Below are 24609 nucleotides of genomic sequence, written 5' to 3' on the forward strand. Positions count from 1 at the left end.
GTCTGAATTAAGCAGAATGATAATTCCTAATAGAGAGAAGCACAATTTACTGTAAAGGATGAGTCTTGACTTTTGTAGAGAGAGACTTTGGAATATTGACATGTTTATTTTGAGACAGTAATTTGGGTGTACTGCATAACCTTAAAGCTGTTTTGCTGTATTTGAAAATGATCCAAAAATTATAGAAATGTGCTAACTGTTCTGAATAACTAGCAGAGAAAACACATTACAAGAGGTGGAAGCTGAATTCATGTTAGTCAGATGCACTTTCTTCATTACAGTTGCATGGCCTTAGAAAGTTCTTAAGAAGCATCTAGTAAAATGCACTATTGGCAGCACTGCAGTGTGTTTTGGGAGGGACAAAATGCCTGGTTTTTGTAGTTTGAAAATAAGTTTAAGAATTACCCAGTGGCTCTTGCCTTTTCTCCCTTGTAGTGTAAAAATAAAACATGAGCTTACTGAGTGTGCAGTCAGAAGTACATACTGTGTAAGGCTTCTTGGTTGCTGTGATGGTTCTGACATCTCTGAAGCAAATTGTGCTTTAGGTATTTTATGTCTTTTTTTGTTTTATCCAACATCAGCCTATGAGAACACCTCAATTATATTAAACCAAATGTTTCTTTAGTCCCACTGTCTCAGTAGGCAGTACCTACAGAACAGTTCAAGTCTTCAGGGTATTCTCCCATCCTGTAACTGTGTGAAGTTCAGGGGATATTCTGAACAGAGGGTGACATCTGTACAGACATGTAAGGTTTTTCCAGCCCTCTAAATGAAGGAGGTTGATACAGTATCTAAGTTCACTTTTTTACTGGCTCTCTCTAGGCTCCACCTTTTTGCTTCTTTGTTGTAGGTTGGCTCCCTGGAACAGGCTATGCTGGATGCCCTTGTGATGGACAGAGTTGCATTTGTGAAACTTCTGATTGAGAATGGAGTCAGCATGCACAAATTTCTTACAATTCCTAGGCTGGAAGAACTTTATAACACAGTAAGTAAATGTTTGCTTTTAAAGCAATATTTTAGTTGTTCAGCCTCTTGTGTCCTGGCTTGTGTGCAGCAGTCTGGAGGTTGTGGGGTGTTGGTAGGGAAGGCTCCTGAGCATGAGGTTGTATTTGAGAGGTAGATGCTGTTGGCTGCTGTGCATAGCCCCAGCAGCACCAGAATTGTCTGTCAGCAGGGTGTTAATCTGTGTGTGATGGTGGGGATAGACACTAAAGGGAAAATTGCAGCTCTGTGGACACACAAAGTGTGCAAAACACAGTGGGGAAGAGAACAAGAGAAAGTGACGTGGGTGAAACTTGTGCCCAGAGTCTGAGATCTCTAGGGCTTCATTGGACGGATTCTGTCTGTAGCAGTTGACTTCATAATAGTTCTAGGAAGAGTTTAATTTATCAATCTGCATAGTTATAATTATTACTTAGAAAAATTTTGTTGCTGTAGGTGTTGAGCTAAGAATTCCAAGGTAATTTTAATAACAGTATCCAAAGATGGAACAAAGAACCTTCCACCAAAAATTAGCTGATGTGATTAGTACACAAATATGGCTTAGGTTTGTGTTAACAGTCTCAGTATCTGCTTTGACAAAAAAAGAAAAAATAATTAATTCTTTAGCTAATAAAGCTCTATAGAGAAGTGTCCTTGAGAAGTTTATTTATTACATTTATTTATATTTTATTATATTTTTATATTCTAAATTCGTTTTTAAAATTAACCTCTTATGGTGCTGCTCTTGCATGCTAATGTCTCATTCCAAATTTTCCCTCTCTTTTGTTATGAAGAAACAAGGCCCAACCAACCCAACGCTCTTTCATCTTGTTCGGGACGTCAAACAGGTATGCTGTCCATGTAAAAATCTGTCAAACTACCAGTTATTTTTTGTTAATTTCTTGTATTTGGCTATCAATTTGATCTGCAGTTTATTAATTGAATTTTATTTTACGTATTAAGCTACCTCTGCCGACATTTTGGTAGTTTTCAATATTTCTGCTCTATGCTTGGTGCACTGTTGCCTAAAAGATGTTAAAGCCAAAGAGTGTTGTCTTTCATCTTTCTTTTGATTGTTTTCCTTTTTGGGGGAATTGAAAGCTGATGCTTCCAGCATGGAGAAATTTTGGCTGTTAAAACAATAGACAAAAAATCTCGGATGCCTCCCCCATCAATGCAGTGGATATCTGTTCTGTTAGGGGGGTTTATGTAGAAAAGGTATAACCTGGTCTTTCATTAGAAATAATAACTGTTGAGTTGTGTAGATGCTTTTTGGGTTTTTATGTTGGAGGCTTTTTTTATCATGAAAGGCCTCTTTTTAAAAATTATTTAGAGCTGTGATAAAACATGTAGAAACACTCTAAGCAAGTTTAATATTATACATTGAAAAAGTAAAAATATCTTTTGTATTCCTAGGGAAATCTTCCTCCAGGATATAAAATCAACCTGATTGATGTGGGACTGGTTATTGAGTATCTGATGGGAGGAACCTACAGATGCACGTACACAAGGAAGCGCTTCAGAGCGATATACAACAGCCTCAGCGGGAACAACCGGGTACGTGCACTTGGTAACGGCCATCTGTTCCCAACTGAAAAACCCAAACCTTTGTGTTTTGTGCAATGATTGAATCCATGTTGGTTTGTTCTTCTTGCCAATGGACTGGTTCTTTTAAATGCAGTAGTAAGGACTATGAGGGCAGCTGAGAACTGTCCTGGGATTGAGGACAAACAACAGGTTTTGTTCTCCTCAACCTTTTTCTAGCATATCATATTTCCTTCTCTGTGATTTTCTTTTTCCCTGCTCATAGGGGAAGAAAGGACACTACCCATACAGATTCACCAGGGCTTGAGTTGCAGATATTTTAGCTTCTTGTGCAAACTACACTAACCAACAAGTGTAACTGCCCATTTAGTGACTTCTTAAAAACAATGAAAACAAACAACAAACCATGTTAAATATCCACTGAGAATTCTGGTTGTGCTGTTTATGTTCATCCATGTTTCAGTAACCAAACCCCTTCTCCTTGTTGCAGAGATCTGGGCGGAATCCTTCAAGTACCACTCCTCAGATGTGTAAAAACCATGAGTCTTTTGGTAACAGGGCAGACAAGAAAGAAAAAATGCGCCACAATCATTTCATCAAAACAGCGCAGCCGTACAAACCAAAGGTGAGGGCTGTGAGGGGAGCACAGTGGGGTTTATTTCAAGGAGCTGAGAGTGGGGAGCCTGCTGGCAACCCAAATGCCACTGGAGTGTGAGTAGCAGCAATTACATTGACTTTGGTAAAGCTGGAATTTCAACCTTGCTTTTGTACTGTTTCTAAACTGCAGCTTTTTTACAGGATTCTGTAAAGGGTGTTTCTCTTTCTGTATAGGAGTCTTGTGGATAAGCTTTGATATGTTAGGGACCAAAAAGTTTCTCTTTGACAGAGTTCTAGTAATGAAGGTGGGACTCACACAGCTCAGTAGATAGGACAAGGTTTGGCCATGTGTTACTACTACAAGCAGCTTCCATGAATTTTTTTATTTGTATGTAGTTATATTAGTTACAGCTTTTCTTTGATCTCTAATTCAAATTAATTCAGTCTCACAGTTATTAAAATGAATTGTACATTAACTGAAGTTTTTGAACAAAAGTTCCAGCTGCTTTTCAAGTCCCCAAAAATTTTCATTTTTCTTTTTATAATTATTTATAATCTGGTATTGGATCACTCAGCATTTTATTTCAATTTACATAATGGAAATTGAATAAGTATAGTGACTTAAAATGTCACTTTCTGATTTTATTTTAAAGATTGACACTGGTGCAGAAGAGGGAAAAAAGAGAAGAACCAAAGATGAAATAGTTGACATAGATGATCCTGAAACGAGACGTTTTGCTTATCCTCTGAACGAGCTGTTGCTGTGGGCAGTGCTGATGAAGAGGCAGAAGATGGCTCTTTTCTTCTGGCAGCACGGCGAGGAGTCCATGGCCAAAGCCTTGGTGGCCTGCAAAGTCTATCGGTCCATGGCATACGAGGCAAAACAAAGTGACCTTGTTGATGATACTTCAGAAGAACTGAAACAGTATTCTAAGTGAGTTACATTCCTATTGTTCAAAATATTTTCTCGACCTCTGCAATAAAAGTAGTGGCCTACTCATGAACAAAACTCAAATTTTTCTGTTAGCACACTTGAAGACAATTATATTTTGCAAAAAGGTTTAAGTGGAACTCCAGTAGAAGCCTTATATTAGATATTGCTCTTTTTTGAGGGCTGTTAAAAGTCTTGATTTATAGTCAAATTAAAAGGAAACTGTGTGCCATTTCCTTCTGTGTAGTTTCTGTGCATGTTTTAATAGCTGTTTTAGCATGCATATGTTTTTAACAGAAGTCACAGATGTATTGTGGTTACAAATTATAGTGTATTTTTACAGGAGGGACAAATGATAGTCCCTTCAAGTTATGCAAGTTGGGAATTTGTGCAAGAAAATTCACTCATGGTAATTTCTATAGATACTATCTTTTGTTTTGTTGGGTTTTTCCTTCATTTTAGCGAGTTTGGTCAGCTGGCAGTTGAGCTGTTAGAGCAGTCCTTCCGACAAGATGAAACTATGGCCATGAAATTACTGACTTATGAACTTAAGAACTGGAGCAACTCCACTTGTCTGAAGCTGGCCGTGTCCTCGAGGCTCCGTCCGTTTGTCGCACACACTTGCACACAGATGTTGCTATCGGATATGTGGATGGGAAGGCTGAACATGAGGAAGAATTCATGGTACAAAGTAAGCACTGTTTGCAGTTTATTCGTGTAAAAATGGTCAGTGGAGTTTATGCTTAAAGGGAAGAAAAGTGTGTGTTTAAATGCTGTTAGTGTAAAGCTTTCACAACTATAGCTTTTATTAATAAATCCTGTAAACCAGTCTCCTATAACATAATCAAAACTGGAATATTTGTTGTAAACTTGCTTCTTTTGACACTCTATTATCTTTTCAAATAAGGTACAGAAATATAGAAGGCAAAAACCAGGCAAGTAGCCTTTAATCAGAGGCTTAAAGAGATCATGTGAATACTAATCCACTACTAAAAACATAGTAGTAGCAAGCCTTAACAGATGGAAAACCTGTTGTAAGACTGTAGTTTCATGCATTTTGGCTTTTTACAGGGAGCAAATCAGACTTGATGTAAAAAAGCTTTGTGAATATCCTGTTTTGGAGGAACTGAGCAAAAACAGAGCACAGAACAAAACAAGAGTAGGCAAATCGGGGACAGGTTTTCCAGTGGTGCCCTTTGTGTGATATAGATCAATTATGATCTAGACAGAGATAATTGATATAGATCAATTGAACTAAAATGGGAGTTGCATATTTCTTTGAGAAATTAGGTACCAAAACATAGTTGTTGCTAGAAATAAGATTAAATAAAACTTTCCTACAAAATACCTACAAGCATTATTTAACTTGTGACCTACTAAAATCTTCTTTGATAACTGATTAACTGTTTTCTTGCTTGCTTTGTAACAGGCTAATGACAGTAAATAGCTTTCACTTACTCTCTTCATCTATACCTTAGCTCATTTTTTTACCATAAATTGAAAAAAAACCCCAAACAAAACATACACCACTCCCCTCTCCCCCCACAAACCACAATCTGGTACAGGCTTTTAAAATACACTTCAACAATACACTGTTCCAAAGCTTCTGGGAGTGGATTAAACAACAGAGTGTGAATAGAACATCCCTATCTTCAGGCTTGGAGCACATTCTTTCTAATAGCTTTGAATTTTGGAATTTGTTGGTTTTCCCCATTTCCTATGTCTTCAAGTCAAGAAACACTCTGTATATGTGATCCTAAGCTCTTAGGTGTATATACAAGTAATAACAACTAATTATTTTCTACATTTTTCCCCTCAATAGCAAGCAAGTGAAATTTAGATATTATATTTTCAAAGGTTGTTCTGTGTGTTGGTGTATTCTGATGCTTTAATGTAGTTGTGAACTATTTACACTTAGTCTTCTTCTCTTCCAGGTGATACTGAGTATTCTACTCCCTCCTGCTATACTGCTGTTGGAATATAAGACCAAGGCTGAAATGTCACACATTCCTCAGTCTCAAGATGCACATCAAATGGCAATGGATGACAGTGAGAACAACTTCCAGACTGCAGCAGAGGAAATACCTATGGTAATGTGGGGCAGAGGGAGATATTAAAAACAATAATTCTCACTTAAATAATTACATTTTCAAGTCAAAGAAGTGCAATTTAGTGCCATAAAGCATGTATTTTTGTGTGGGAAGTTAACAGTTTTTCTATTTTAGGAGGTTTTTAAAGAAGTGAGGATCTTGGACAGTACTTTTGAAAAGCATGACATGGAAACTCCAGCAAAACCTAAAAGACTCCCAATTACACAGAAGTTTTATGCATTTTATCATGCTCCAATTGTGAAGTTTTGGTTTAACACGGTGAGATAGATCTTTTCTGTATAGTGTGTATTTTATTTGGAAATGTAGCACAGATTTTTGGGTTATTGTCCCAACATGTAGCTCTGATTGAGTCAATGTTAAGCACTATCCAAAAAGCAGACAGAAAACCCCTTACCTTGCTGAGCTGGAAATGAGAAATACTTCATTTTATGAAACTGCATAAGCACATGCTGTGCCCTGTGGTTTGGGGTTTTTTAATTCTGTTTTGAGTAATTCTTTTCATCAGTTGCTAGCAGGAGTTCTATAACCATGTATTAGGCTCAAGTGCATGCACAGCTTCGTTTCAATCACTGTAATAGAAATGCTAGAATTTGTTCTAAAGAAAAATAACTGTAATAAGAGCAAAGCTTTGCTAACAATAAATAGCTTATTACAGCTATTTTTCCTTTTCTAAAATGAAAATGTTTGTATCCTCTTATAAATAATAACTTGTCTGTTAAAAAGGGTAAATGTAGTCTTGTAATTCACCTTGAAGCTTTTATTGTATACCACATCAAAGATTCCATGTACATCTTTAAAGGATCCTGCAGTAATTATATGTATGTGTTTTATTTGGTTTTTTAGTTGGCATACTTAGGATTCCTCATGCTCTACACATTTGTGGTTCTTGTAAAAATGGAAGAATTACCATCTGTTCAGGAGTGGATTGTTATTGCTTACATTTTCACATCAGCAATTGAGAAAATTCGTGAGGTATGCCTGTAACAATCCGGGATTTTGGCCTTTTTTTGTCAGTTAAAACAGTATGCTTTAAACTATGATTCTGTAAACAAGAAAACTGAAGAAACTTCAAGCATCAGAGTACATTATTTAATACCTTTATCTTAAAGCTTGGTGTAGGTTGCTAGATGGAGGCCTTGTAAAATGTGTATTTATTTGTCAGGCAGGCTCTACCACTGTGCTATGACCAAGATATCAAAACAAACAAAAAAAAAAGCTTTAGTGACACAGGAGAGCCATCATAACTACAATGTTCCTGGTCAGCAAGAGACTGTATGGAGTTCTGTAATAATTTTTAAATGGGAGAGAAGTTAGTCCCTTAACCTGGTACCTCAGGCTCAACTGAAGGCAGATAGGGTTCATTTTTGTCACAGTAACTGCCTCAAAAGAGGTAAAAACATCACCAAAACCGACTAAATCCAAAATTCCTTAATAAATTGTTTAGACAGAGCAAAACCCTCCTTTCCTTGTTGTGAAGCTGACACAGTTAAACACTGGTTTTGATTGCTCAGCATTTAAGAGTTCTCCGTTTGAATAGGTATTATATTTTTGCAAGTATAAAAATGGTGGTGATTCACATATTTTACTGTTGGTCCCTGTGCAACAAATATGAGCTGTTCTGACCTTCATATCTTTTACAGATTTTTATGTCAGAGGCTGGGAAGATTAATCAGAAGATCAAAGTCTGGTTCAGTGATTACTTCAATATCAGTGACACAGTTGCCATTGTCACTTTCTTCATCGGGTTTGCGTTAAGATTTGGAGCCAAGGGGAATTTTGGAGAAAACACTTACAGAGAAAATTACATCTTTGTTGCTGGAAGAATAACATACTGTCTCAATATCATTTTTTGGTATGTGCGATTACTGGATTTTCTAGCTGTAAATCAACAGGCTGGCCCTTATGTTATGATGATTGGGAAAATGGTAAGTACTATGTTTGTTACTAGTTTTTTTTCCCCCCAACTGCATCCATTTACAACTTCTCTCAATAGTTTTCTTTAGTTAGAAGTTTCTTATCCTGCTGTATTAGGATAACAACTTGGTGTGCAGAATTAGCCAGCTTGAATATACCTTAAAAGGTTTCAAAAGAAGTACTGATTAGAAGGCTTCCTTTATGGAGCTATCCCTGTTACATAAATGTAAAAACATGGCAAATCTTCCTTCTCTGGCCTGTTTTGTTCTCAGATGTCAGAGATTTAAATGAATATGATAAAACCTTTGTCTTGATTCAGCTTCCCACTTAGGTCTGAAATTATAGCCTTCGTGTTCTTTAGGTCAAAACTTTTAACTTGTTTAGTGTCCTGAAACACCTTCATGGTTTTTGTGCTATGGAAAACTGGGAATAGATTGTGCTTCTTGTCATCTCACACAAAAAAATTTAAAATTGTTTAAACTTCAAATTAAATAACCTACCTCTACTGTCAGTAGCTATTCTAAATGTAAAAAAAACATTTTAAGGCTTGAGAGCTGTGTATATGAATGTGGAAGGGGGTTTTGTGTTTCTTCCCTCTATGAAATGGTTCTTAGAAAATTAAACCCTGTCATTGCTTAAAAATAAGGGCATCAAGTTGCTCATTTCTCACTTTGGTTTCTTACAAGAGGCATAGGTTCTCTGTTCCTGCCCTTGGAAAACTAGCTCTGTTTTTTGTGCAGCTGTTGAGTACCTTCAGGGAGGAATATTTGTCTTTGTCAGCTGCTCCTTGTGTACCTAATAGTATTCAGGTTAAAAGGGAAATATGCTCAGTTGCCTTTGGCCAAGGGTACTAAATACATAATAAAAAAGGACAGGAAAAATTTGGGTTTTTAAAATTATTTAACAAAATTTTCTGAGTGAAATATTTGTGTCCTGGACTCTTTTCTATATATAATACATAGAATTTCTCCAGTGTACCCTGTCACTGTAAAAGGTTTTGGAGTTGTGAGATCATATTCATGGCCTTTTGGATTAACTGACTTTTTTGTGTTAACAGGTGGCCAACATGTTTTACATTGTGGTGATTATGGCACTTGTACTACTTAGTTTTGGTGTTCCCAGGAAGGCAATACTGTATCCTGATGAGGCACCCTCTTGGACTCTTGCTAGAGATATTGTGTTTCATCCATACTGGATGATTTTTGGTGAAGTCTATGCCTATGAAATTGATGGTAAGATACTGCAATTATGAAGCAAGTAAAGAGAGAATTTACTCTGATAAGGTCTTATCAAAATCTTATGAAATTCCAATTTTCTGAAATACTGTTGGTATTGATTCCATTCAATGGAATATCTCCCTTTTGTGGGTTGCAGCTCTATAACTATGTGACCTGATTCTTCATTTTCTTTTTGAAAAGTTGTTTGGCTTAGAATAAAAATTACATAATTACCATTTCTCTCAAGGCTATTCCTAGCAAGATTTTGGAATTCTGCCCCACAGCTATCATGACCAAATTCTGGCTGTGGTGATGTACTATGCTTTTTTTAAAAAGCCAGTAATATGATTACAGCATAGTTTCAGCCAGAAACATTGTCTCTGGTATTTTTCTAGCATGTTCCTAAATGCCTGGAGACATTTCAAACTGCAGAACCACTGCATGATAGTTGGTTGTTGCAAAATGGAAGTGACCTTTTGGGGGTTTTTTTTGTGTCTGTACCTGCTGGGAGTTCTAAAAGATGTACATGTTTTCTCTGTATCTTTTTTCCCAACACAGTGTGTGCAAATAATTCTGATGAAAAAGTTGCTCATCTCTGTGGCCCAGGAACATGGTTGACCCCGTTTCTTCAAGCTGTCTACCTCTTTGTACAGTACATAATCATGGTTAATCTCCTGATTGCATTTTTCAAGTAAGTGTGTAGATAATAGTTAATTTTTGCTAATAATTGGACAAGGGTCTATCTCATTGTAATAAGATGGTAGGATGAGAACTGATGCCAGGTCAAAGCAATCCCATTTCCTGGAAGTTTTTTCGGATTCTAAGGCTGGTCTTTGTCTCTTCCTCACTGCAAGCTCATGACTGAGTTAGGGAAGTTTATGATGTGACTGGTTCATGTCACATCTGTGAGCTCAGGGGAATCAGAAGTTCAAGGAAATTTGAAGGCATTTTGTAACTTCTCTTTGTCTTAATTCAATGTTGTTCCTAAATTAATTTAATGTTCTCCAGTTGGTTGGGTTCAATTGTAGTAAGTTGTGTTTTATAGTTCTCTGCAAGTGTTTGATTTATGGGCATAAGCAGCTCACAAACACTGAAGAAGGCAGACTGCAAAATTCACATGGTGTGATATGAAATTCTGAGTTTAGTTAGAAATAATTAATTTTTTTGTTCAGCAAACTTGAAATTTGATCTCAGTCTAATTTATTTCTGAGTAAAGGTACTGAGATGTTACCTGATGGGAGAATTTCTTTAGCCCTCTCCTTGCTCTGAATCATGGTGTTCTCTTGAATGTGTTTCCACTTCCACAAAAATAATTTTGCAGCATAAAACAAGTTTATGCTTTCGTCTCTTAACTGGCTGCAGAATTCAAGATTGTTATCAAAGTGTTAAAAAACAAACAATCCAACAACAACTAAACAAACACCAACAACTTCCCACCACCCCAAAAAGCCACCTTGGTGTGTTAATATTGTTCTGTTCCCTTTCAGCAACGTGTATTTACAAGTCAAGGCAATTTCAAACATCGTGTGGAAGTATCAGCGCTATCATTTCATTATGGCCTACCATGAAAAACCTGTTCTGCCTCCACCACTGATCATTCTCAGCCACATGGCTTCCCTCTTCTGCTGTATATGTAAAAGAAGAAAGACAGACAAGGCTTCAGATGGGCCAAGTATGAACAGTTACCCAAAAAATTGCAGTAATGTTTTGACATGGTTAAAGCAAACTGTCAGAAAAGCACTGTGTTCTTGGTTATGAAATGTATTGTGAGGAAAGTCAAAGTGGGTCTTAATTTTTTGTGTTTTCAATATTGATAATTCTTTTGAAAATCACTGTGCTTTTCTCAAGAGTTTAATGCCAACCTCTAGAAATCTCCAGTAAAACAAACCTATCACACAAACAAATAGATTAGATTTCTTGTTATTGCTAACGGAGAAATTTTTTTTCTTTCTGTAAAACTTCTTTGAAACTTAAAAAAAACTAAAATCCAGCTAAGGAATCTAGCCTTGCCTCAAAGGGATTAAAGGATAGAGCGTAAGGAATGATAGTATTATGCACAGATGCTCTCAGAATTACTATTTTCATTTTATTTTATTGTCAGTCTTTGACCTTGAATATTTTTTGCAATGAAAGAGAAAAGGTCTTAGGTGGCCCTCTGGTAGGGTTTTTTTTGTTTCTTGGGTTTTGTGGGTTTTTTTTTTCCTTCTTTTTTCGTTTTGTTTTGTTTTTTGTTTGGTTTTTTGTTTTTTGTTTTTATTGTAGTGTTTTATTGTTAACATCCTTTGTAGAGTTATGACTATTAGTTTTTAGCACCTATACAACTTCACTACATATGTCATCTTAAATGTTGATCTCTCTTTAGAACTCTTCCTGACAGAAGAAGATCAGAAGAAACTTCATGATTTTGAAGAGCTGTGTGTTGAGATGTATTTCAATGAAAAGGATGATAAATTTCATTCTGGAAGTGAGGAGAGGATTCGAGTCACATTTGAACGGTAGAATATTTACAATTAAAATTTCTGAATAGAGGATTAGAACTTCAACAGGTTTTTTAAAATGTACTTTAAAGGGGGAGAAATGCAGCTCAAGAACATAAAGTGTTTATGCAAATTTTATATGGTATCTTTCCATTGCTAAGCAGAAACTGATAATGTGATTGATTCTTCTTGACCTATAGAAGCACTCAGTAAACTGAGGCAATTGTATTATTTAGTTTCCCATGATATTTTAAGAAACAGATAGATTTCAGAAAGTGCTGTTAGGCCCTCAATTGATAGCTGTTTTAATTCTGTGATTCAGAAGTATGTACAAATGTATTATGAAACAGTCCAATGCCATCCTATTATTGTGACACTTCAAAGTTGTTTCTCCCCCTGATTAAATGGACACAAAGGGTTATAATAATGGATTTTTGCATATTGAGAAAAATACCTTTCATATCTATTTCATAATTTGATTTTTCTTAGGGTGGAACAAATGTGCATTCAGATAAAGGAAGTTGGTGATCGTGTCAACTACATTAAAAGGTCATTACAGTCTTTAGATTCACAGATTGGCCACCTCCAGGATCTGTCTGCTCTAACTGTGGATACTCTGAAAACACTGACTGCCCAGAAAGCTTCAGAAGCCAGCAAGGTTCATAATGAAATCACCCGGGAGTTAAGCATTTCAAAACATTTGGCACAAAATCTCATTGAGGATGGCTCTCTCAGATCATCTGTGTGGAAAAAGCACAGCATTGGAAACGTCTTTGGTTCTTTTCCACAAGGAGGCCTTGAGAGTAACAATGCTTTACTCTGTAACATTTCCATCCGTGATGACAAGGAAATCCAGCATAAGACAATTGGACAGGAGTTGGCTCTGGCTCCCCGAAGAGAAGAAAAAAACTTCCAAGAGGCAGGTTCCTCAGGCAGTGCCTTATTTTCAAATGCTGTTTCCCCTCCAGAACTTCGCCAACGAATACAGGCTGCAGAGATCTCAAAATCCACTAGTAAAAGTAAAAAATTAGGCAACTCATCCAACAGCATGCCACATGTAACATCCCCAACTACAAAGTTTTTTGTTAGCACTCCATCTCGACCCAGTTGCAAAAGTCAGCTGGATTCTTCAGCAAAGCATGAAGAGACTGTTTTCTCTAAGGCTACAGAAGGAGATAATAATGTAGAATTTGGTGCATTTGTGGGTAAGTATAACAAAGTAGATTCTGAATGTCCTGAAGTCATTATTAGCTGCTCTTATCCTCTTGCTTCTGGCTCTGCTTGCCTTGCTTTCACCCAACCTTGTGTTGAAAATGGAGGATACGTTAATTGTGGTTTTATTCATGATGAGAGTGACGCTAATGATAACTACAGCTGCAGAGTTGACAAAAGTGCTCACCAGTCCCCTGCCAAGTTAGAGAAGAACAAGCCCCAAATGAAGTTCTCTTTGTCAACGGGCGACTTGATGTCAACAGTCAACCGTGGCGGCTCACATGGAAAATTGAATATTAAAGATGAACTTTCCAAAAGTCAGCATGTCCATGCAATGGAGCTGCAAACCAGAGATTTATGTTCTAACATCCTTATGGGACTGCTTCATAAACTGTGGACCAAATCTAAGCCACAAGGTTTGACTTATCAAGAATTGTATGGTATTTTGGGTGTATTCCGGTTGCAGGTGACTTTATTCTACCATTTTGCTCTGCTTTTTTTGCATTTAACATCTCTAATTTCCCCATGTTGCTTGAATGTTTTTTTTAACTGAAATTATAATTTCTCCATAATTCTGTCACATAGACAATATTTTTCTGAAAAACATTATCCAGTTGTTGAGTCTAGCAGTTTTGGGTAATTAGCAGCTGTACAACTTGGTACGGGCACTGTAGACAAACCTTTTGTGGCTCATTATAAAGCTCCTACCTTCTGATTGCATAAATCAAAAATATTGTCTATTTCTTGACGTAATTACAGAACACTACTCAGGCTGATGGAGTCCTGGACAAATATCTTTGTGGTATCTGTGTCAAGCTGAGGGTTCCTCCTATACTTTATTTCTAAACATTGTTACAGCTGGGATCTTCCACTGTTGCCTAGGCTAACCTGGATTGGGGCTGTCATTTTGGAAGCTTCCAAAGTCCTTTAATTCAATACAACATTTTGCCTCCCGTCAAGTTCTGCTTAACAGTAAAAAGGTGGATGGTTTTGGTTAGTTACTTATCTATTTGAATGGTAAAACAGTGGCAGATTCATTGCAAAACACAGGTGTGGGTTTACTAACTGATCCCTGTAAAATAGATAATATTTTAAGTATGCTTAGTGTTTAGTAGAAGATTGTAATCTGGAATTGTCAGGTTGTCTGCAGAGGTGTTGTCTTGCTAAAGTTGTTTAGGGATGTCTCAGTGTTTTGCAGAGATCTGCTGAGGTTGTATAAATTTAAATTTCTAGACAAGAGCTTATTCTACTGCTGTGAAACTTGGATTATTTCTAAGAAGTTACCTACATTAGCTATTTGTGTATAAATGCCTCATGGTTGAAAAAAAGAAAGCAAGGCTAAACAGAAATTATGGACAGTGATTGTACAACTCTTATCTAATCTTTAAATGTACTTCACCACTAATAACTTTGAATACTAACTATACTTATTTACTGGAGCCAGATTTTTTTTGTATATGGTCCTCTTGACATCTCTAGCATTTAGAACATACCCTTCATTCTTACTGTCCACAATTTACACCATTTGTGATACCATGCAGGTTTCAATTGTGAAGCCAAGTAGATTTTCATTCATTATAAAGCCACATGAATGGGAAAATTCTGAAAAGTATTTCTTGCAGTTGGGAGGATGAAGGGTATATTGTAAAAGCTACCTCCAGGAAACTGTCTACTTTCCCTTCATTTGTCAAGCATACATAAAAGTGCTGTAATCCAGGCCTTGTTCCTTTCATGTGAGGAGCATACGCTTGTGTACAAATTTAAAATATTAGCTTTACTTTCTGAATGATGGTGCTCCACACCTCAGTGCAGGAAAGGCAATAGTTTGGTATTGTTACACTGATCTTCACTTGAGCGTGTTTGTAATGTGTCTCCTAGTGCAAACAGGCACACAGACCTTAGGTGGTTTGTAACCCTTTGCTATGGTGATGCAGACTATTGGCATGGTCAGAACATTGGAGGTTGCCTTTGATTTTGAATACTCTTTTTGAATTCACTGTGTCAAAGGTCACAGAGACAGCATGGACCTACAGCGGTTCAAGGAGGCAGCCAGCAAAATGAGGGAAAGAAGCGCTGATATTGAGGTGAGCATGAAAGGCTTTGTCAAATATGTTAATGGGGATCATTTTCTTTTAAACTGTAATGTCACAGTATGTTTGGAAAAGGTTTAAGGCCAAATATAATCAAAAAATTTACCCAGTCATTGCAGACTGCACTTTGCATCTGTTTCATGATTAAAAAAAAAAATCCAGTGAAAACTCATGTAACCTGAACTGCCATCAAGTACTGTTGCTTCATAATAGGAATAGTGCAACAAACAAGCTCTGAGGTTATGGAAGCTAAGATGACTACAACTGTGAATTGAGATAAAATTAAGTATCCCATAATTAGTGTTTAACTAAATATTTTACACTCATAAATTTCAAGATCAGCCTTTAGGAAGACTAGAGTAATTTATATTATAATTTATAAAGCAAGGTGACAGTGAATATAATTTTCAAAAGTGACAAAAATTTTTCATTATGCTCCCAAGAAGAAAAAGCTTTTAAATAAACTTGTCGTAAACTAAAATGAGTAATTTCCATTTCCTTAAAGAAATTTCTTTAGAGAATAATAAAAATTACTCAAATGGAAAAGTAATTAATCATAAACCTGCCTTCCAAGTATTATATTGTGTGTATGCATATATATGTATATCAATACAATTTTTGCTATGTAGTTGTTAAATTAGTACATACAAATTTGCAGTTATGCATTCAGGGGAGAATTCACCTGGGAATTGCATTATGACCATTTGAAATGCTTCTATTCTGCTGAGTTGCTGCTTCTGAACCTTTCAATGAGTATAATGTGTGACCAAAAAGCTTTTTGTATGAATTTTTGGCACAGTTTTTTTTCATGTTATTGTTAACAATTTGCTTTATTTCTTTGATAGGAGCAGCAGGAAGACTTCAAAAAAGCTATATTGGAGGGTATAGAGACAACCAGACTTCAAGTAAGTGAAGAAAGTTTCCATTTATTAGGAATCTTATTTTCAACAGGTACTAAAAGTATTCTTTCCAGTAAAGACGTGGATCTCGGTTCTTATCTCGTTATCTGTAAATTGGATGTCTCCTTGACAGAGGTCTAACATGTTCTAGTGTTTAGGGATGTAAAGAAATAGTTTTTTTGCACATAACCACACGTCAGAAAGACATTTTGGACACACACACACGCAGAGAGGCCTGTGTATGTTTATGTGTGTGGGGTGGATTCTGTAAGAGGACAGGGTGAAAAAGGGTGGCAACAACTTCCTAACTGTTATGATTTCAGGAATCAAAAGCAGGGCACAATGAATTTTTACATTTCATTCAGCACTGGAGTTAATAGATGAGTAAGCCCTGTGCCACTCTACACACAGTCCTAGTTTGTGATGAAACCACCTTTCTCCTTTTTAGCAAAAGAAATATTTTGTTGTCAAACACTGACCACCTCAGTACGTATTCCAACAATGTGTAATTGCTGTGAAGGAGTATGTCCATAAGGAAGTTGCATTCATAACCCACAGGTTTTTACATGACAGGAGTTTACCACATTTTGTTGCTCTTTTAAGTGGGTGCAAATTGAAATTTAGTTTCTGTCAGAGCCATATAATTATATAAGAATTGATAGCAAACAAAGGCACAAAAGAGATGTGCTGAACACGGTACTTGTAGGTATCCAGTGTAATTGACATTTCTTTAGTTCTAGGCTATTGTAACATTTCCTTGCAAAGAACTCTTTTGGTATGGGTCAGGAGTCTTAATGTGTACCTCAAAATGTTACAGCTGGTGGCTACTGTGAGAAGAACATTAAACTGAATTAATGCACTCAACTTGTGCATTTCTGTGCAGTGAGGTATTTGAAGTACTTCCAGAAATTTTTAAGAATCCTGGCCAGTCCTAAAAAGAAAAACTGGGCACATTGAGTTCCAAGAGTAGCAGTTGAAAGCAATAATGGTAATGATGACTGATGGTAAATGTAATTTTTTTTTTGGTAGGGTCTTCAAACTGACAGTGATCTACAACAATCAAGTTCTTGTGGTGGGCTCGCTGACCCTCTGACAACCCACTCAGAGCAGCGTAAGTTCTGGGCTCTGCTCAGGTCCGCTAATGGTGTCTCTAACTTGCCTTGCTAATGGGTATCCTAGGAAGATGCAAAGGGAACACAAATGGTTAAATAATCTTGAAATATTTTCGTGTTTGGTAGTACTTGAATCTTCTGCTTCTTGTGGTTCTTCTAGCCATGCCAGCTCAGTTCTGTTACCTTGGATTTGCCATGGACAGCCAGAGCTGTAAAACCTGAAGTGATCTAGTTAGGACTGCAAACTTCTTCTAGAGCTGTGGGTCAGGCTTGTTTCATGAGAGCTTTGTTAAGCTGTCTGTTTGTTCACTGTTAGGAAATGGGCGACAGTGACAGCTGCCATTCTTTGTCCAGTTACAAATCTCCTTCGTTTGTAGTGTACTGCGAGAGCAGGAGAGCATCCAGTGAAGACACGCAGCAAGTTGACTCCAAAGCAGCTTTGCTGACGGTTTGTATCAACCTTTTGTGACATTCTTGAGCAGAACTAGAAGCTGAACAAATAAAGGAGAAGAAACAGATAAAGAGTAATACTGATTTGTGGACTTGCTTGTTCTAGGAGGCAACAGGAGACCTGTTTTCACTAAGAGAAGAAGTTGTGTATGTTCTCACTATGAAAATCTGTGCTGTTTTCTGTTTGTAGAAATAAAATCAAAATTCTTTTCTTTTAAGGAAAAGAATTACTTATATAATCCATAAACAGTAGTGAATATAGTGAATATATTAGTGAATATTATTTATTCTTTTAATTGTAGTTACCATTTCTTGGTTGTGTTTGGGTCTCTCCATTCAACTGCAGTTCAGTACAGCCTGGTTTATTTCCAATAAACAGGCTGTACTCCAAGAGCTTAAAACACATTACACACATTACCACCCCACCTCCAACTGAATAAACTGTGTTTTCCTTACAAAACTGAAGCCCTCTTTGGTTTTCCTCTCCTTTGTTTTTAAGGATTGGCTACAGGGCAGACCTTCAAATAGCAGTCAAATGTAAGTAAGCTTTCTACTAATGGATCAATTTTATCACTCTGTATGTTGATCTGTTTTTCTTTTTGGTTGTCTTTGGCTATAGTGGGATTTAGTTGCATTTAATGAGAAAAAACCCCATTCAGTTTGGTATTTTTTTCCCTTCTAATAAATAACTAAATATATTCACTGGAATCATAGGAGCATCATAGAATGGTTTGGGTTGAAAGGCTCTCCCAGCCTGTCTCTGGGACAGAGGGGCTCCAGCCCTCCAAGTATTTTTGTGGCCCCCTCTGGGCTCTCTCCAACAGGTCCTTCTTTCCTTGGGGACCCCAGGGATGGCCACAATGCCCCAGCTGGGGTCTCTTGCAGAGCCACCCCCTCAGCCTGCTGGCCACTCTTCTTGGGATGCAGCCCAGGACTGGGTTGGCTCCCTGGGCTGCAGGTGCTCGTGGGGGCGTCAGGCTGAGCTCTCACCATGCTTTAACAGGTTCTGTTTAGATTAACGGTGTCACACGTTGGAGGGCAAGCATGAGAATGTGTTGACACATATTGAGCAGCTCCCTTCCTGGTAAAGGTCTTTACCCAGCCTTTCCAACTGTAACCACCTCTGGAATTATGCATTGTTAACAATTACCCCCTGAGTTAACTGTTAAAGCCATTACCTTATTTATCTGATAACAGAAGGGTAAACTGTTGTGAACAAGTTTTAATTAAAGCGCCTCTGTGGGAACGAGCTCTTGTGATGCAAACTTAGCATAATGTTGTGCATGACTTGGAGGTATTTAAAGTGTAGCTGTAAAAACATGAGATTGCTTAACAGCTTTCCATTACTATTTTGTAATTAAGAAACCTGTACTGCCCTTGATAAATAGGATAACAGGATAAAAGTGGTCCTGTGAGGTTAACAAGGTGACCTAGGATGATGTGTCAAAATCAGGGAATGCAGAGTAAGTTTGAAGGTGACTGTTGTTTTTGTGGCATTTGACAGGCCATCAGAAGAAGATGCATTGAATGGTAAGTTTTCTTTGTCCTCTAAAGGTGAGAGATTTTTATGTATAACCAAGTGCTTGGGTCTTGTATTTAATTGATGGTAACTTGGAATTTATTGGACACACAATATTATGATTTAAAAAAATAAAAAAAGAATTTTTCAACAAACAGCCAAGCATTAAGCACTACATTTTTCTCCCCCCTGAGGTACTAAAGACTTAAGTGCAATATTTAATTATCTTCACAGCAGATCCTTTTCAAACTGTAGTAACTTGGCAGTTGATCTTAGTGTGTGGTATTTTAGTACATAAATTAGTAGCTAGAGTATCTCTTTTTTTCTTCTTTTTTTCACTTAATCTCTTTTCAGGCATTGCTTCTCCTTTCAAGCCTATCATGGATATCAATTACTATTACTCAGGTCAGTCCCTTCTATGAACTAATGCTTGTATTTTTATTGACATATACAAGATCCTTAAACTTCAACAAATGCTGTAATTTTCCTCTAGCTGTAGAAAGAAATAACCTGATGAGATTATCACAGAGCATTCCATTCACTCCTGTGCCTCCAAGAGGTAAGAATTGTATTTCTTGTTGCTGGTTCACTGTAGTCTTTTGGGGAAGAAAAGAAAACCTTATATGGATTCTAATTTGGTTTGATCCTTCTAATATAGAAGGATCAAGGATATATATTCTATGTATCTAATATAGAAGGGTCAAGAAGGATCCAATATAGAAGGATCAAGGCAAAGTTCAGTTTCTCACAGCAAGTGTGAAACTGAAGTCTTAATGAACTAAAAGAAGTCTGTCTTAGAACACTCAGAAATATATGTGAGTATGACACCTTTTCTAGGGCAACTCACTTGATTATGAAATGTAGATTTAATTATAGTTGTCCTCAGAAATGGTGTTACAGTGATGGGAGTATTGTACTAACAGTTTTATAACAAACTATTCTGGAAGGATTCCTTTAAGTTGTCTTCACTTGTTTGAACTTTAAGCATTTATTCAGTGTTCTTAGTGCTGTTTGAACAGTGTCATTAATAGGCCTTAATAGGAGGACAAATTTTACAGCTCTGTGAACAAAGCTGCAGAGGGGTCAATTTTTTGTTAATTCAAGATGTTTGTAATGACTTAACACTGCAGCTTGTTGTAAGAAGTGGTGTGTTTTCAGTGCTTTTGATTTCAAACTTGGAAAGTTCAGCTCGGCGATGGTTTTTGTGCTGTCTGCAGGTGAACCAGTCACTGTGTATCGCCTTGAAGAGAGTTCTCCCAGCATCCTGAACAACAGCATGTCCTCCTGGTCACAGCTGGGGCTCTGTGCTAAAATTGAATTTTTAAGTAAAGAGGAGATGGGAGGAGGTTTACGTCGAGCTCTCAAAGTTGTGTGCACGTGGTCAGAATATGATATCCTGAAATCAGGACATCTTTACATCATCAAGTCGTTTCTTCCTGAAGTTGTGAATACTTGGTCAAGCATTTATAAGGAGGACACTGTGTTGCACTTGTGCTTGAGAGTAAGTTCTATCTTTGACAATTATTAAACACAGACAGGCATTATATGTTAAACAGGAATTATTTTCCCGCCTGTAAACTAGTATATACTTATTAGAATAAGAAAAAAAGTTAGTCTGGGGTTCTGTATGAGCAAAAGGGTTAAAAACTCTGTTCCAGGATGGCTTATTTAATCAAAGAGCTCAAATTCTTAAAATACAGATATAATTTAAAAACAAGTAATCTGTTACTCTGCCTTGGGGGAATGGACACTGTTCCCACTGCCTGCTTGGCTCTGTGCTGTTCCCTGTTCTGTTAAGCAGCTAATGAGGTGTGGGTTTGACTCACAGGAAATTCAGCAGCAGAGAGCAGCACAGAAGCTCACCTTTGCATTCAACCAGATGAAGCCCAAATCCATCCCATACTCTCCAAGGTGAGTGTGTTTAAACTGCCATTATATTGCATGCTTTTGGCTCAGAGCAATGCCTACAGGATATTAACAGATGCATCACATATATTAAGATACTCATATGTAGATATGTCTTGGAATATTGCTGTGAACGTGGCAAGCAGAATTGTCCGTGGCAGTATTTTCCACTGATACTTTCTGCACTGATTCTAATCTAGTGGGATAATCTAAATGGCTTTGTGTAATAGTTTAAAAGTATTTAAATTGTTAGTAAATTAAATAAAAGTCTAATAGTAATGATAGATCCCTATTTTGGACCTATACTAATTAAGTGTACTTTTTCCAGGTTCTTGGAAGTTTTCCTGTTATATTGCCACTCTGCTGGCCAGTGGTTTGCAGTTGAAGAGTGCATGACTGGAGAGTTTAGAAAATATAATAACAATAATGGGGATGAAATAATCCCAACTAACATGCTGGAGGAGGTTATGCTGGCTTTCAGCCACTGGACATATGAGTATACAAGAGGAGAACTGTTGGTATTAGATCTGCAAGGTAATGCCCTGACTTTGAAACTTGCATTGGGACCAAGGTCTATTTTATTATCTATGTTTTAATATTATCTATTTTTAGGGTTTTTCTTTTGCTAGCATTTTGTTAAGAATTTGTATATTTGTAATAAACAACAAAGATTATTTAGTGCTGCTTCTTCTAGTTAGTTAGGATCTGTGATTTTCTTATTTAATCATATTATGATAAAGATTGGAAAGGAGCTCTAAGAGCATTGAGTCCAACTTTACCCAGCACTGCCAAATCCAGCACACTCCATGTACCAAGGGGCCACCCCCAAACAGCTTTTAAATCCCTGCAGGGATGGTGACTGCACCACTTCCCTGGGCAGCTGTTCCAGCCTTTTCAGTGAATATATTTTACCTCATATCCAACCTAAACCTCTCCTAGTGCAACTTCAGGCCATTTTCTTGTCCTCCTGATGGGGACTGACCCCCACCTGGCTACAATGTCCTTTCAGGTAGTTCTAGACAGTGATGAGGTCTCCCCTGAGCCTCCTCTTCCCCAGGATAAACATCCCCAGCTCCCTCAGCTGCTCCTTACAGGACCTGTGCTCCAGACCCTTCACCAGCTTTTTAGTTCTAATATAGTATTAAATCTTACAGCAACACAGAAACTATAAATATATACATTTTCCTAATGAAATGTGGCATAAAAATGCTATTTTTTGGCACATTTGTGTAGTGCCAGTGTGGTAAGCTGGTTTTATCCTGAACTCTGTGCCAGATATTCTGGCAGTGAGAACTGCATAGGAGATTTTTCTCGTGGGTGAAAACTCAAGCTAGGAAATGCAAAAAATAGATGGAAGAAATCTGAGAAGTACAAAGTGCTTGCTTAGGAGCAATTTTCTAAGGGTAGAGAATCATGTGTAGTTTGGGTTGTGTTTGTTGTGGGTTTTTTCTGTTTTTATTCTTGGAAAAGCCGAGAAGTCATAGCTAAGGATTCCAAGGCTTTTTAATATTAATATATTTATGTAATCAGAAGTGTATCAGAATTAACTTTTTCTTCATGTGCTGTCTGAAGGTGTTGGTGAAAATTTGACAGATCCCTCTGTGATAAAAGCTGGGGAAAAAAGGTAAGGGTTAAGAAAGACTTAAAGCATTATATAAAATTGTCCCTGGAAAGAGAACACATGCCAAGGGATGTTTATGTGCACTTTGTCTCCAAGGTCATACGATATGGTGTTTGGGCCAGCCAATCTAGGAGAGGATGCAATAAAAAACTTCAGAGCAAAGCACCACTGTAATTCCTGCTGCAGGAAACTGAAACTTCCTGGTAAGAGCTGCAGGACCCTCCTTCTGAGACACTGATGTCATGAGATGATGTAAGATACATAATGAAATAGTCAAGGCATGCTGTGAAAGTGGAACCAGTAATAAACAGGAGTTATGTGATTTGAATTTAGGCTTCTTATTGCACATATGATAAAAACATCCCTTTTGTGACAGTGCATATCCTGGAATTCGTCTTCATAAGTGCATTTGCATATCCAATTCTTTGCTAGACATTTATGCCCCATTGATTCTACTACCTCAAGAAATAGTAATCATTATGACTTTGTTCTGTTTGTACAGATCTGAAGAGGAATGACTACACACCTGACAAGATCATATTTCCTCAGGACGATGCCCCTGAATTGACAATTCAGCCTGGAAGCTGCACCAAAGATTCTGATCCGGCCAATTCCATCCGTCTGATGCTCTGATGATGTGACCAACTCAGTGGCTTCGCTCAAACTTCCTGGAACCTCACCAAGTTGTCACTTACCTTTCCCTCACTATAATGAAAAGAAAGACTTGTCAAAACAAGGATTACTGTCTCATAAGTGGAATTTTGGCTGGTCCATAATCTAAGGATTTTACCTTGTGATAACCATCTACAGAGCAGCGTGGCAGCTGATCCTTCTAAAGGTGGAATAATGACAAGTATTTAAGAAGTGTTTTTAAAGGGGCTTTTTAAGCAGATAGTTTTATTTTTTATTTTATTTTGGTTTAGTGGAGGATTTTCTTCCTGTAGACCTGTGGTGGGAAATATGCCTTCCACCAAAAGGATTTTGGTAGTTGATGTTTTAAGGTAAAGCATTTGTCTTTTTGGCATTTGTCTTACCATCAATGAGCAAAACCAGGAGAAAGCGCCTACCTCTGTAATGCCAGAGTATTCTTAGAGTGTTTTCGGAAGTTTTCCACTAATATTTTCTCACCAGGTGTCTTTTAATCTGACCTTTTGAAGAGGACAGAGCCAAATGAGGTGTATATAGGATGCAAATAGACTGAAGTTGAAGGTAGGAACTTGATCTGTTCCAAAAGAGAGAGAGAGTCTCCTGAATCAGGATTCTTTCAGCTTCATGACTGTAAAACTGGGCTTGGTTGCTTTTGTTTTGTGAAATAGAGCCTGAATTGTGCATAATAAAATTTCTTGTTTTACACATTTCAATTTTATCAAGTCACTGTCAAATAGTAACAAAGCCATGATAGACTGGTATAATCATATTTAATAGAAGAATTAGTTTGTGCTGGTCCAAATAAGTTGCCTTGTAAGAACACAAGTTGGAAGTGCTTTCCCTTGTACGTACGTAGTGACTGCTTCAGAAGTTCTGCCTTCCAAAGATCTCCTAAAACCAGTGTATTGAAACCGAATGTACACATTACTTGTAAATGTATTTAAAATTGTGTAGAAAACATCTTTAATGTTATGTTATTTGTGGTACTTAAGAGAGACTAGGGTTGGATTAGCATTGTGTAAAGTACGGGAGATTGCAATGCACCTTCATGCCAATAAAATGTAATTTAACTGTCCCAAATATTGTTGAGCATTCAGCAAGAAAAGAACCTGTTGTCCAACTGAAGTTTCATGCTGCGATTTTTTTTTTGTTACATAGGTACTAATTTGTAATTTTTAATTAAAAGGGCAGTATATAGCTCTATAAATTTTTTATTCAGTAGTGTATCTTATAGATACAGACCTAAGGCACGAACACAATAGTTGTTTAAATGGTGTTTTATGTTTGATGGGGAAAGATAAAATGTTATAAGGATATAATACTGTATACATTTTGTATATCATTAAATCTTTAAAGAATCTAAAATAAATTTATTCTTGT

The 24609-nt window shown here is 37.1% G+C and overlaps 1 protein-coding gene across 1 annotated transcript in view; it reads left to right on the forward strand.

Moving 5' to 3' along the window:
- TRPM7 (transient receptor potential cation channel subfamily M member 7) overlaps window positions 1-24609 on the forward strand; it is a 51326-nt gene extending 26717 nt beyond the window's left edge. Inside the window, exons 12-40 of the mRNA XM_030955009.1 lie at window positions 851-985; window positions 1776-1829; window positions 2398-2538; window positions 3017-3151; window positions 3777-4057; window positions 4517-4745; window positions 5989-6144; window positions 6280-6423; window positions 7009-7137; window positions 7806-8090; window positions 9137-9311; window positions 9855-9987; window positions 10784-10968; window positions 11659-11791; window positions 12263-12978; window positions 14993-15069; window positions 15921-15980; window positions 17004-17085; window positions 17464-17534; window positions 18036-18073; window positions 19041-19066; window positions 19410-19460; window positions 19549-19614; window positions 20273-20556; window positions 20884-20966; window positions 21289-21494; window positions 22533-22584; window positions 22678-22784; window positions 23084-24609. Coding sequence (XP_030810869.1) covers window positions 851-985; window positions 1776-1829; window positions 2398-2538; window positions 3017-3151; window positions 3777-4057; window positions 4517-4745; window positions 5989-6144; window positions 6280-6423; window positions 7009-7137; window positions 7806-8090; window positions 9137-9311; window positions 9855-9987; window positions 10784-10968; window positions 11659-11791; window positions 12263-12978; window positions 14993-15069; window positions 15921-15980; window positions 17004-17085; window positions 17464-17534; window positions 18036-18073; window positions 19041-19066; window positions 19410-19460; window positions 19549-19614; window positions 20273-20556; window positions 20884-20966; window positions 21289-21494; window positions 22533-22584; window positions 22678-22784; window positions 23084-23214 — 4365 coding nt within the window. The 3' untranslated portion in view covers window positions 23215-24609. The remainder of the gene's footprint in view (window positions 1-850; window positions 986-1775; window positions 1830-2397; window positions 2539-3016; window positions 3152-3776; window positions 4058-4516; window positions 4746-5988; window positions 6145-6279; window positions 6424-7008; window positions 7138-7805; window positions 8091-9136; window positions 9312-9854; window positions 9988-10783; window positions 10969-11658; window positions 11792-12262; window positions 12979-14992; window positions 15070-15920; window positions 15981-17003; window positions 17086-17463; window positions 17535-18035; window positions 18074-19040; window positions 19067-19409; window positions 19461-19548; window positions 19615-20272; window positions 20557-20883; window positions 20967-21288; window positions 21495-22532; window positions 22585-22677; window positions 22785-23083) is intronic.

Source organism: Camarhynchus parvulus, chromosome 10 (assembly GCF_901933205.1).
Source record: "Camarhynchus parvulus chromosome 10, STF_HiC, whole genome shotgun sequence".
NCBI classification, from domain to species: Eukaryota; Metazoa; Chordata; class Aves; order Passeriformes; family Thraupidae; genus Camarhynchus; species Camarhynchus parvulus.